Source organism: Rhopalosiphum maidis, chromosome 3, assembly GCF_003676215.2.
Source record: "Rhopalosiphum maidis isolate BTI-1 chromosome 3, ASM367621v3, whole genome shotgun sequence".
NCBI lineage: Eukaryota > Metazoa > Arthropoda > Insecta > Hemiptera > Aphididae > Rhopalosiphum > Rhopalosiphum maidis.
In genome coordinates this window covers 3,807,092-3,819,292 of record NC_040879.1, presented here as the reverse complement: position 1 = coordinate 3,819,292, position 12,201 = coordinate 3,807,092, and the positions used below count along the sequence as shown (strand labels likewise).

Sequence of the window (12,201 nt, the reverse complement as noted above, 5' to 3'; positions counted from 1 at the left end):
TCATAATATTTTAGTATTATTTTTTTGTCATTTACGTATAAAATATACGCGTTACTTCCACATTATATTTCCAATTTTAAAACGTGTTTTTGTACTTGAAAATAATATGAGAAAAGAGGGTCGAGTAAGGGACAAAAAGGAATTATATACCAACATATCTTTTAAAATATACGCATAATGCATGTAACATTTAACTATAATATATACACGGGTACCTACATACAATGCACACATACACCCACACACATATATATATTATATATACTTATCTACACGACCGAACAATATGTATTGACGATCTCATCTTTAGAAAATAAGGATAATAAAATAACAATACCTCTGTCGATACTCAGTACTGTAAGAATTCCTTTTTCCAACAGTCTATTAATCTTTAGACACAAATCCTGATTTATTTTCGTTCAAATTCCATAGTGCATCGACACAGGATGTTAAATTTATATTAACAAAATGTTGTATGTATCTGTAAGATTGAATTGTTCAAAATCATGGATACCTCAAAGTGAAACCATCAGTACATTTTAATATTATTAATAATTTTAAAAACATTTAAATAGTAAGTACTAGACGTACAACGCGTTACGCGAACCTATTTATATTAAAAAAGTATCTACATTCTATTCTGTATGTACTATGCAGATACATCGGACATGTCTTATGGCAACTGACAAACCAATACAATATTAATATATTAAGCTTCCAAAATTTTATTATATATAAAAAATTTATAAATTAATTAATATTATAAATACATCATTATACTTTTAATTTAAAATGTAATTAATATTTACTATCATTTTTATATATGTACCTACTCTATTTGAACAGCTATAAATTATTTCGTTGTTATATTATAAATCTTATGTAAAAGGTAAAACAATAGAACTCATAACCCCACTACAAACTATGGCTTATAGGGGTTTAGTAACTTTTTATTTTATTATATTTTATTGTATAATGTATATATGTTTGGTTACAATAAATAAAAATTATTATTATTATGAGTTCCTATCGATAGAAGCGATAATTATACATCATATTCATAATATACATTAATACGCTATAGTTCTTTTTTGCGTTACCAATTACAACATAAACTAAAAATATAAATAGCTAATAAAATAAAAGTATTAAAATTTAAAAGTTACTTGCACTTAAAATTCAATTTTTTCATCTTAAAATTTTTTATACGATTACAATCATTACACAGCCGAATTAAAATTGATAATTTTGATAATGTATAGTAACTAGTAAGTATTAACGACATTACAAACATAAATACGAACGAGTTATATTAATATTGTGACAAATTATAATGTTTTCCTTAATTTATTATATTATTATTTATTACAACAATTATATTATAATTAATAGTGTATCTAGCTAAAACCGGCTGCAGTTGCTATGCGTGATATGTTTACTTGGGTAGGTACCAACTACATGCCGTGTACGTTGAGAAGTCAAACAAATCTTCGACGCCCAGTGGTGGCTTAAATTACAAAAAACAAAATTAATGAGTTGACAAATTAACAAAAACGTAGTAAATCCAATTAAATTGCCGGTTACAGTGCACACAATTATCGAAGGAAAACTATAAACAGAACGACACTAATTCAATAACAATATAAATAACTACCTCCATGAACGGAACCGATTGCGAGGAAGATGGCGCAGGTGCATTTTTGATGCCGTTAAAAAAGAAGCGGTGTCCAGCCCAGACTGATTGTCCACCTGCACGCGCTGGGCCCTGTGTCACTCGGTTCGAGGACTCGGTTGAGTGGAAATGGACAAAGTGCACAAGCGAAAGCCTGTTCCGGACTCTAGGCCGATTCTACGACGAGACGTGGTTCCCGACCGTGATCAACGAGTGGTGTGAACTTTATTACCGATGCAACTACGTAACCGATTACTGGCAGCACCGCGAAGAGTGGCTGGCCGGCGACGAGGAGGTCCGGTTGGCCGTATGGGCTGAAGTGCTCAGACATCGCGACCAACACGACGCGAACCAAAGCGAACAATGTGATATCGACCTGATGTACGTCGACGACCGAGTGGACGCCGCTAAGGTCAGTCCATTATATCTTATTATTAAGGCCTACACCCCGCTTATGCATTTTTCGTTAAAATTACTTGATAAATTAATCCTCCACACTTCCTGTAGTCAATTTAATTAAACAATGTAAATCATTCTTGAAGCTTAATAGTCTAACTTTGCCCGAGAAAAAAAATCATGAAATTATTTAAATGCTTTGTTGAAAAACTAATACATTGAATACAATATATCCTCTAACCATCTTCTTCACGTCACACCGAACATAGAATGAACAAATAATGACGAAATATATTATTAAGACCCCTAAAAACACATAATATATGTCTTCGTTTAAACAACCTGTACATAGTAAGTACAGCACACTATATGATTAATTGATGACCGATACAATACTATACTCACACGCACAATAAACGGCACTTAATTCACAGTGCACACTATTTGAAAACGATGTTATTGGTCACTGGATTCCGAATACGAATACGATAAAATTACCTATTTTGTTAGTATTTAGCAGGCAATTTAATGTATTAAGTGAAATTAATTCGTGGCTACGTTAATTATTATAACTACTTGGTCCTACGAAACACAAATCTTCCTGGATGTCGTATGACTTATAATTAACTGGTTATAATAATATTTGTTTAAAAATTTGACAAGACTATTATAATTTAGTATACATTTTTTAATTTTTCAATATTTATATTTCCCAATTTTTTAGTCATCTTTCTACTATTGGTACCACAACTTATTAAAATATAATATATAGTGGACAACTTGGGATCATATAATATAGATGGTCAACATAAATATGTTTGCAAACTACAACTTACTAGGATAAATACATTGATACAAAGAGCTAAAATTTCTATAAATACATTTTATATATTTTGATAAATTTTATAAATGTATTACCAAAAATATTAAAATTTATAATAATAATAAGTAAATTTTGATTTTATAAATAAGATTCTAGCCACAAATTGTCCACCCTTAATACATAAAAACAGCTAATAAGTAGGTATTGTGTGAAATTTGTAATAGCCCAATCATATGTATTATGTTTATTACGCACTATTTATAACCTTTATTTTTATAGTAGGTACATGATACAAAACAACTATTACCTGAAATGTCTACATGTATTATGTATAGTAGATTATATTTTCATAATCAAAAAAACTAATTTTTAATAAAAATAAAATAAAATGATTCAAATGATTTTATTTTGTGATGACTAAATAGTTTTTTTTTTGTTTAACAATAATTTTACTATGCGTTATTTTTGAATAAATAATTTATATTGACTGCTTGTTGTAGGTAATGGAAATACACGGGGCCATAAACGAGGCTAATGATCGGATAGAATTGAAAAGAGTAGACATACAAGCCACACACTGTGTCGAGAAGCCGAGTGCCGCGGAAAGGAAACGGGCAGAAGTCGAAGCGGCAGAGATAGCGTTGGCCGATCCGGACGACGAACCAGACTGGGTGGAAATGCGACGCAGGATGCGCGGCTCGTTTGCAGCCTTAAATCTGGCCCGGTGTGATGTAAGCACTGAACTCCTGGATCATATCATGATTGAACTGTGCAAGTATTGGGCCAATGTACCGGAATTGGAGCACACGATTGAACCACTCCTGGAGAGGAACATCATGCGTGAGGTACAAAACTTTCGGTTCAAACTTTTCAATGTGTCAGTTGATATCGAACCGGAAATTCAACAATCGTGTCCGGACACGGAGGAACCGGAACCGTGTTACATACGACCGAGGTCGTCATCCGTACCGCCACCACCACCACCATCGTCACCCGTGATATGCAAAAGACAGAAACCTAGAACGGCAAGTTGTCGCAGTCGCAGACCAGCCACCACCAAGTTGGCCGAAGCCAGAGCTAAACAAAACGCCGCCCGAGCGTTAGACCGTGAAAACGCGTCTATGGGTCAATGTCGTAGCCGCAGGTAGTTCGCGACCAACTGATTTTTATGAGTCTTAATTTTATTCTTAAATTGTACGCTATGACAATATTTTAAATGATAACAAAATAAAATTTAAAATTTAATTAAACCACATGCTCTTAAAAATACAATACAAATGTGGTGTTCTTTATTTCTTATCTAATGCGCAGTGCCGCAACTACAATTTTGAGGTCTAGGTGCCAGCTAATTTTAGAGGCCTCTAATGCCCCTTATTGTCAGTGGTATCTAAATTTTGAGTCATTGATGAATTAATGACCTATGATTTGATAGGAGAGGGTATACAATAGTATTCAAATATCATACACCACAAAAATAAATATTAATGCTACTTTCTCATATAATGTCAACTTCCACTCTACCTCAAAAACTTTTGAAAACTATGGAACAACTTATTTGGAAATAATGTATGTTTACAGAATAATAAATTTTGTTAAGATCATTGATAAACCAACACAAATGACATTTTACGATATTGTAATTTTTAGGTGAGTTATAAGTATGAAATTATTAAATATTTGAAAACGATCATAAATCACTTAAAAATTAAAATATCGTAAAAAACCAACGAGAGAACACAGATAATGTTCTTACCTAAAAGTTTGATAATAGGTCAATTCACTCTAATATTAAAACTAAAAGCACACTATTGAAATTGGTGAACGAAAATTTACCATGTCGTACGTGTGTAAGACGGAGACAACACATACGGGTGAGACGTCCTTTTTAATAATTTTTGGTCATTTTTAATTTAAAAAATGAACGTTCTGCATTTGCTACAGTGACGGGCAATGTTAGGAAAATAATACATGCACTGAAAATATCTTTTAAATAGAGGCCACATCATTGTCTAAATGTCTAATAGACACTGCAAAAGATTTTTTATGTTGTATATTGTTTTTATAGAATCTTTAAATATATTTTTAATACATAACATTTGTCTAATTATATCTGTACTGATGTCATTTTTATAAAATAGTTGAGCCATAAGTTGCCTTTACAACATCATGTTCACTACGCTTTAAAATATTTTAAGGTACAAGAAAATTAAATTTGTTAGTTACTTCGTATAAAACTTTAAACCTTTTTTTAAGTTGGACGGTTGCTGTATGTAGTGGTACAGAAACTGTAACTAAGATTAAAAACTAACGAATATTTTCTTAATTGATATCAAGCCTCCTATCTATAAAATACAAACTAAATCTATACTACCAAACACGTACAACAAAGACAGAAAGTTCTTACAATAACTATTGAAAAAGTAAAGCTTAATTAACTCTAAATATTTTAAACGATCGTCTGAAGTTTAAATTTTTACTATACTTTTGTAGTTTAAAAATTGTTTATAATTTTGACATAGTAACTTGAAATTTGCATCAAATAGACATTTGCTATTCATTGTATAATTTTCAAAATATTTGACTTTTTTATAACAAAATACTTATAGTTTTTAATCTATTGAGGAAAGGCGATATTCCCCACTGCCCCTCTCTAAATCACCACTAAATATGTCCATTTTCGTAATACTTTTAGTTTAGTGATGAGCACTATTGAAAAGTTTACACTTTTTTTATGATATGCTCGAAGTATAATTACACACATCATTACAATAAGTAAATGTAAACCAAATAAAAATTCACTGATTACTTTACTATTATACTATGCTCGTTAAAAGAAATCGAGTTATTATAGTACGCAGGACTCGGTTTTCAGAGAACAGATTAATGTTAGGTACTATACAATAGTAACAATATTATGTTGGGAAATGTATTCGCATTTCGCATTGTCGAAAAGAACGACACGGCCATACCGAAAATATACTGGCAGGCGGCTTTATCAAAGGCTTTTACGTTTCCAAGAACTACAACTATATCTTCGGCAGTTCGGCGTCAAACCCCCTTTCCAGCCCCATCCCTTCTCTCTGGCGGTAAATAAGAGAGCCAGACATCTTATGCCATTACATACGTGACCGTACAATACGATTTGTCCTTTTTGTCAGTGTTAAAGATTTGTGTTAGGGTTTAGGGGTGACAATCTGGCCGTTATTTATTATATTTATAAGTTTACTTATTACAATGAATGTGTGTAATGAGCACATATTAGCCAGCATGTTTGTATACATATAGTGCCGTAACTAAGTTAAGTTATTGGTAGTTCCTAGTGGGAACAATTATTAAGGTGCACAAAATGGTAATATCATAATAAATTAGAATTTTTATTGACTTAGTAATTTTGGAAGTATTTTAAAAAGTGTAAACTTTTCAATAGTGCTCATCACTAAACTAAAAGTATTACGAAAATAGACATATTTAGTGGTGATTTAGAGAGGGGCAGTGGGGAATATCGCCCTTCCTCAATAGATTAAAAACTATAAGTATTTTGTTATAAAATATGTATTCATTTTTATAGCTAATATTTTACAATTTATGCAAAGTTCATCATGAAATGTTCAAATGTCCATTATTATAAATCGTATTATTGCTAGGCGCAAATCGCCGTATTTTATTATTATATTTATAGGTGCTAATCGCCACCTTTTTTACTTAAACGTAGACGTGAATCTTTTAACTTACTATATTATATTACTTATTTTATTTATTGTGTGTGAGAAATTATTTATATAGGCTAGATTAGGTAGCAGCTGGCCAGCCGGGCAACGACAATAAATTGTGAGTTTTTATTATTATTTACAATTAATTTATTATACAATACTATTTGGCGTTTAGCTGTATAATATTATTTATCAGTATTGTGCCAAATCGGCATCTCATTATTATTATTATTTATTACATTCTTATACAGTTTTTATTTTTTGGGCCAAAAGGGCCGTAAATTTATTATCAATTATTGTCATATTATACTATATTCATTTTACCAAATTTCTACTGCGTTACAAATTATTTTGAGTTACCTGTGTTATATAGTTTACACACCCACAAATATACACACATACACACACCACCTACATACTAGCACACAGGTTTTGCTCGATGACCCTGTCCACCTCCTGTAGAGTGATATTTACATATTATGTACACACAATTTATACAAGTCAGTTGGTGTGTGTGACGCGCGAAGTATTTTGGTGACCGGGGTGCGTGTAGTACAAGGTCATACGCTCCCGGCCCGCACAGTAAGATTATTATCCAGAGCCCCACGTAGCCTTTTATTGATATTTTTATTTTTAAGTGAGTTATGATGTATAGTTTCAAAAAGATCATAACTTACTTAAAAATAATAATATCAATAAAAGGCTACGAGGAGCCCTAGATAATAATCTTACCTTTAAATTTTATAATAGGTCAGTTCACTCTAATATCAAAACTAACAACACAATATTGAAACTGGTGAACAAAAATTTACTATGTCTCACGTGTGTAAGACGGAAACAACATATGCGGGTTCTGCATCCTCTTAATACATTAATACATACGATATATACTACCTATTACATCTATTTTATATTTTGTAAAAAAATTTTCAAGGACTATCGTCCTTGGTAATTACTAAGCATATATAATAACTAAGAAAAATGTACTCTTTCGAACATTCATTTAGATACCTACTTATTTAAAAAAAAAATCACATAGATATACCAGAATAGAAAAAAAATAGTTATTGTTTAAAAAAAATAAGTTTGAATCATCACAAAAGCACAAAATATTTCATGAACAGTATAAAAATTTAAATAATTGAAGATATGGTCTTTAAAAAACCTTCAAATATTCCAAAAACCAGAATTTAAATGAATTTATTACTAAAGAAAAAAATATGAGCGAGCATATTCGGTGAATCACCCTGTATAAGATTCTGTTGTAAAATAGAAACATCTCCGTGATTCACCCTATAACCGAGACACGGGCTCACAGTGGTATGCTGTATAAAGTATTTTCTTTATAAAAAGGTACTCGAAAATAATGTTTTGAAATGCATTCTTACATTAAGAAAATAAATCACTTGGGTAAGTATATTGTGTTCTTAGTATAAAAAGGATGACAGAGGGTTTACGGTCTAGCTACAGGTACCTGGTACCTATCTGATACTGTATAATGTAATATTGTAATTAATTTTTGTACATATATGTTTATACAGAAACGTTTTTATTGTCAAAACGTTCTGTAGCTGTGTTAGCATCCATTCAATATGGACCCCTATTTTTATATTCCGATCAAATGATACCTACACAGACATCAGATATTATATAAATACACAATGTCCTTACGGGTGGTAACCTGTATACGTTGACCCAAAGAATATTTATCACCATTCACTACAACACACCATACATGCTATATAATATAGTCGTAACCTAAACCGTGTATTATTCGTGTCGTGAATCGTGAACATTGACAACAATCAAAAATCATAAATCAATTTAAGGTATATATTCCATCCAATATTTTTGGTAAAAGGAAGTAAGTCTCCTATACGAAAGAAATATATAGTGTAGGTGGTACGTTAAATGTACTGTAGATAATGTAGGTACGTTATGTCGTTTAGAAGGCACAGCATAATATATTGATACACGTTATTTTCTCAATAAGCGTAAAAAATAGCGTAGGTACTTAATATTTTAAAGAGATTTTTCTTATATATTTTAGTATTAAGTTTACAACATAAAACAATCGACCAAATTAAATTATTATTATTATTGCACATGTTACTATAATATTATACTAAAATAATATCAGCCTTACCCGGAAAAGGTTTAAAATAAATGTTTTTTATGATACAGATATATACATAAACGGTAACGACACGGAAAAAAACGACTAAGTGAAAAACGTTAATTTTGGTTAAAAATCATTAAAATAATTGTCGTCATAAATAAAAAATTTTTTTAAATTACATAGAAATTCAAAAGTACGCTTGTTGAAATAAACTTTACATTTATATAACTTTTTTAATATGTAAGTTATATTATATTTTTTTTTATTAGAAGTAAGTACATCACAGGTCATTAGCCTAAAGTTATATTTGTATACCTACACAATGATACACATGGGTTGCGACAAACCAAATTTTATCGTTAAAAATGTAATCGTATTTTGTAACTATGTATACCTACGTAGTTTTGATGAGCGATAATAATAATAATATAGAGAACAGACACCTATTTCTTATTGAGTATAATAAAAGTTTAAATTACGATTTTGGATGTTATGATAAGATTATGGATATAAACTATAGGTGCTACTTCGACATATTTTATAAAACATTAGGCGTCAGTTACGTCTTGATCATTCGACGTGAATACGCGATACTTTACGGAAATTAAATTTTTTTTTTAATATGGAATTTGTTAAATCTAACAATGGTGGTTTAAAAATTTGTAGCAGGTGGTATCGATATATAGTTATTATAAACAGTAACCGACGGAGTCAATAGCCGGCGGAATCTACATACGCACATTGTTGATAAACAATAAACAATTAATAGGTAGATTTAATATATTATATTACAAGTTAATTGTGTCAATCGTGAGTAGGTATTCTCAATAAATTAAATAGTATTATCAACGTAGGAAATTGTGTGAAGAGGAAATAAGATATACCCAGATAGCAAGAAAACTTTTTTTTGACAATATATAAATCTTATTGGTGTGATGTACAATATTATATAAACATTTTTTTTAACCATGAAATTAGTTACAAAAATATTTTAATATTGTTAATAAAATAATGGTTGGTCACTGAAGTTACCTTATATTATTAATACTTATGTATTATTTATAAGTTATTAATATAACAATAATATAAAAACATCATTATATAATAGTATTATAATATTTTTTTACCATAAACTTAATTAAAAAAATACTTTTAAATTATTATAATAATAATTTATTTTAGTTAATATATAAAAATTATAAAATATAATGCTTTAATATTGTTTAATCAAATATTTTTTATAACCTCCATGATATATTGTCAACAAAAAATATGATTTTTATAAATAAATGTATCATATTATATTAACTTTTGTCAATAATAATAATTAATAAACATTGCTAAAGGAATAATATTAAATTCAAATAAGTATAACAATCAACAAATAATTTGTTCCTTTTAGTTAATATCCTTTTATTAATACAGAATTTTATAAGTTCCAGTCTTATAAAAAGAAATGTTCTAATTTACATGTATGTATTTGACATATGTCATTACTGAGAATAATTATTATATTAAATCATACAATTATTATAATTATCTGATAGGTTCTCTTGACATGGCTTATTATAGTTTCCTCGAAATTTAGCTCAGGCAATGAAAATTTTCATTGGTTGTTCTGCATCAATTTTATCATACTCTGGTATCTCTTCATTTTTTTACAGAATCTAAATACACAAATATCATTAATATTATATTCATTGCTAATATAAATAAAGTAAAATTCATTTTTTATGTTAACAAATATAATGGAACATGATTTTAATGTTGAAAATATTTTCTTCTTTTTTTGTCCTTTGTTACTGTATTCTTGTAATAGATTATCGTGGAAAAGATAACGCATCATTGACAAATGGTGCTTGTAAGTGTATTACGGACATATCGACTTAGTTCCAAGCTACTAATTTGGTAATTCAGATAAAAATCTCTTTTTAAAATGTATTATTAAAGTGTCCATAATTTAATAATAATAAGTCCCAGAGATAAAATCCCATTGTTTAATTTTTAGGGTTCCTTTCCTATGTGTTCGAGTAATTATATAAAAAATGAGCCTATTATGTTTAATGTTAATGGCCAATGAGGATCCCTCTATCGATCTTTAATTTTTTAATATTAATCTACTTTAAGTTCTTAATATACCTTTTTTTTTATCATAATTGTTAATTTAATTTAATATTTTGTTATAAGTGTAAAGTGTTATTATAATGATTGTAATTATGTAATTTGTAAAAATTTTCAATTTTCTAACCCATTTATTATTATAAATAAATAAAATAATATGTTGTATATTAGCTAGCATATTAACTAATTCAATAAGATTATGTTCTAAAATTACCAAAAGAAAATTGATTTAAAAATATTTCATTCAGTTTTTTAACAACATACATTAATATTTATAAGGTTTTTATAATTCATAGACATAAAAAGATAAATGATTTTATTAGAGCACAACTTTGACATTATTATTTAATATTTATTATGAACGTTTACTATGTATTATATGTTAGTAATACAATAAATACTCGATGGTATTAGGAGTTATGGTTGTTAGGACATTAGGCATAGTAGATATATTAACTATATTATATTAAGTGAGTCATACTAGTTAAAACTTATAAGGACCAACAGCAATTAAACACATGAATTGTGTCATCTCTGTCAATGAAAATTTTATATAATTATTTAATTTTATAAGAAGTAGGTATGTATATATTAAATCAGTGTTTCTTAACTTTTGTATTATGGAGACACACTATTAAAAATTTTCGTACTCTGTGATACATAATAAAAAAAAATAAGAATAATACCTATTAATTTTTGTAAATATAGTGTTAATAAAGTTTGTGCATTTAATATTAGTACTTCTCGCGATACATTTGGGCTCATCAGGCAGGTGTGTCGCGACACTGTATTAAATGCAGGTATTATTTTTGATATTTTTCTTAATTATTATAATTCTATTCCCGAACATGTTGTATTACATTATTTTTTAATTATTAGATAGGTGTTCATGTACATGTTTGATACGTACTATAAAAAAGTCAAAATTACATAACAGTATTTTTTACAAATCTGGTACCTTATATACATAGATAAAGAAAGCTTTTAACATTTTTGGGAGATATCTTTTTTGGAATTATGGCTTGCCATTAATTCGTTTAAAAAACTATATAAAGTAATCTACCTTGAAAAAACTTGTCAACATAAGAACCACAGAGCACCAACCAATTGAATAAAAGCTTCCAATTCAGACGGTCAGTTTTGAGTAGTTTTAATGCTAATATTAATTTTCTAGGATTATTGGAATCTTAAAATCGTTCCATCATTCCACCAAGCTTCCAGTCTCCACAATGCTTGGAAAGTTCCTTGAAAAAGGTACTAGTTCACGTTTACGTTCCTCTTGTTAAAAAGAAAGTAAATCCTTTACCATAAGGTAAAAATGTGAAGTAAAATAAAATTTAAAAAAACATAGGTACATTTT

At 28.9% G+C, this 12,201-nt stretch overlaps 1 protein-coding gene across 1 annotated transcript; it reads left to right on the top strand.

Moving 5' to 3' along the window:
- Positions 1 to 1,658: 1,658 nt before the first annotated feature.
- LOC113560034 lies at positions 1,659 to 4,039 on the top strand. Its single transcript, XM_026965816.1, has 2 exons — positions 1,659 to 2,084; positions 3,392 to 4,039. The coding sequence occupies exons 1-2, from the start codon at positions 1,659 to 1,661 to the stop codon at positions 4,037 to 4,039; spliced, it is 1,074 nt and encodes a 357-aa protein (XP_026821617.1).
- Positions 4,040 to 12,201: the final 8,162 nt, after the last annotated feature.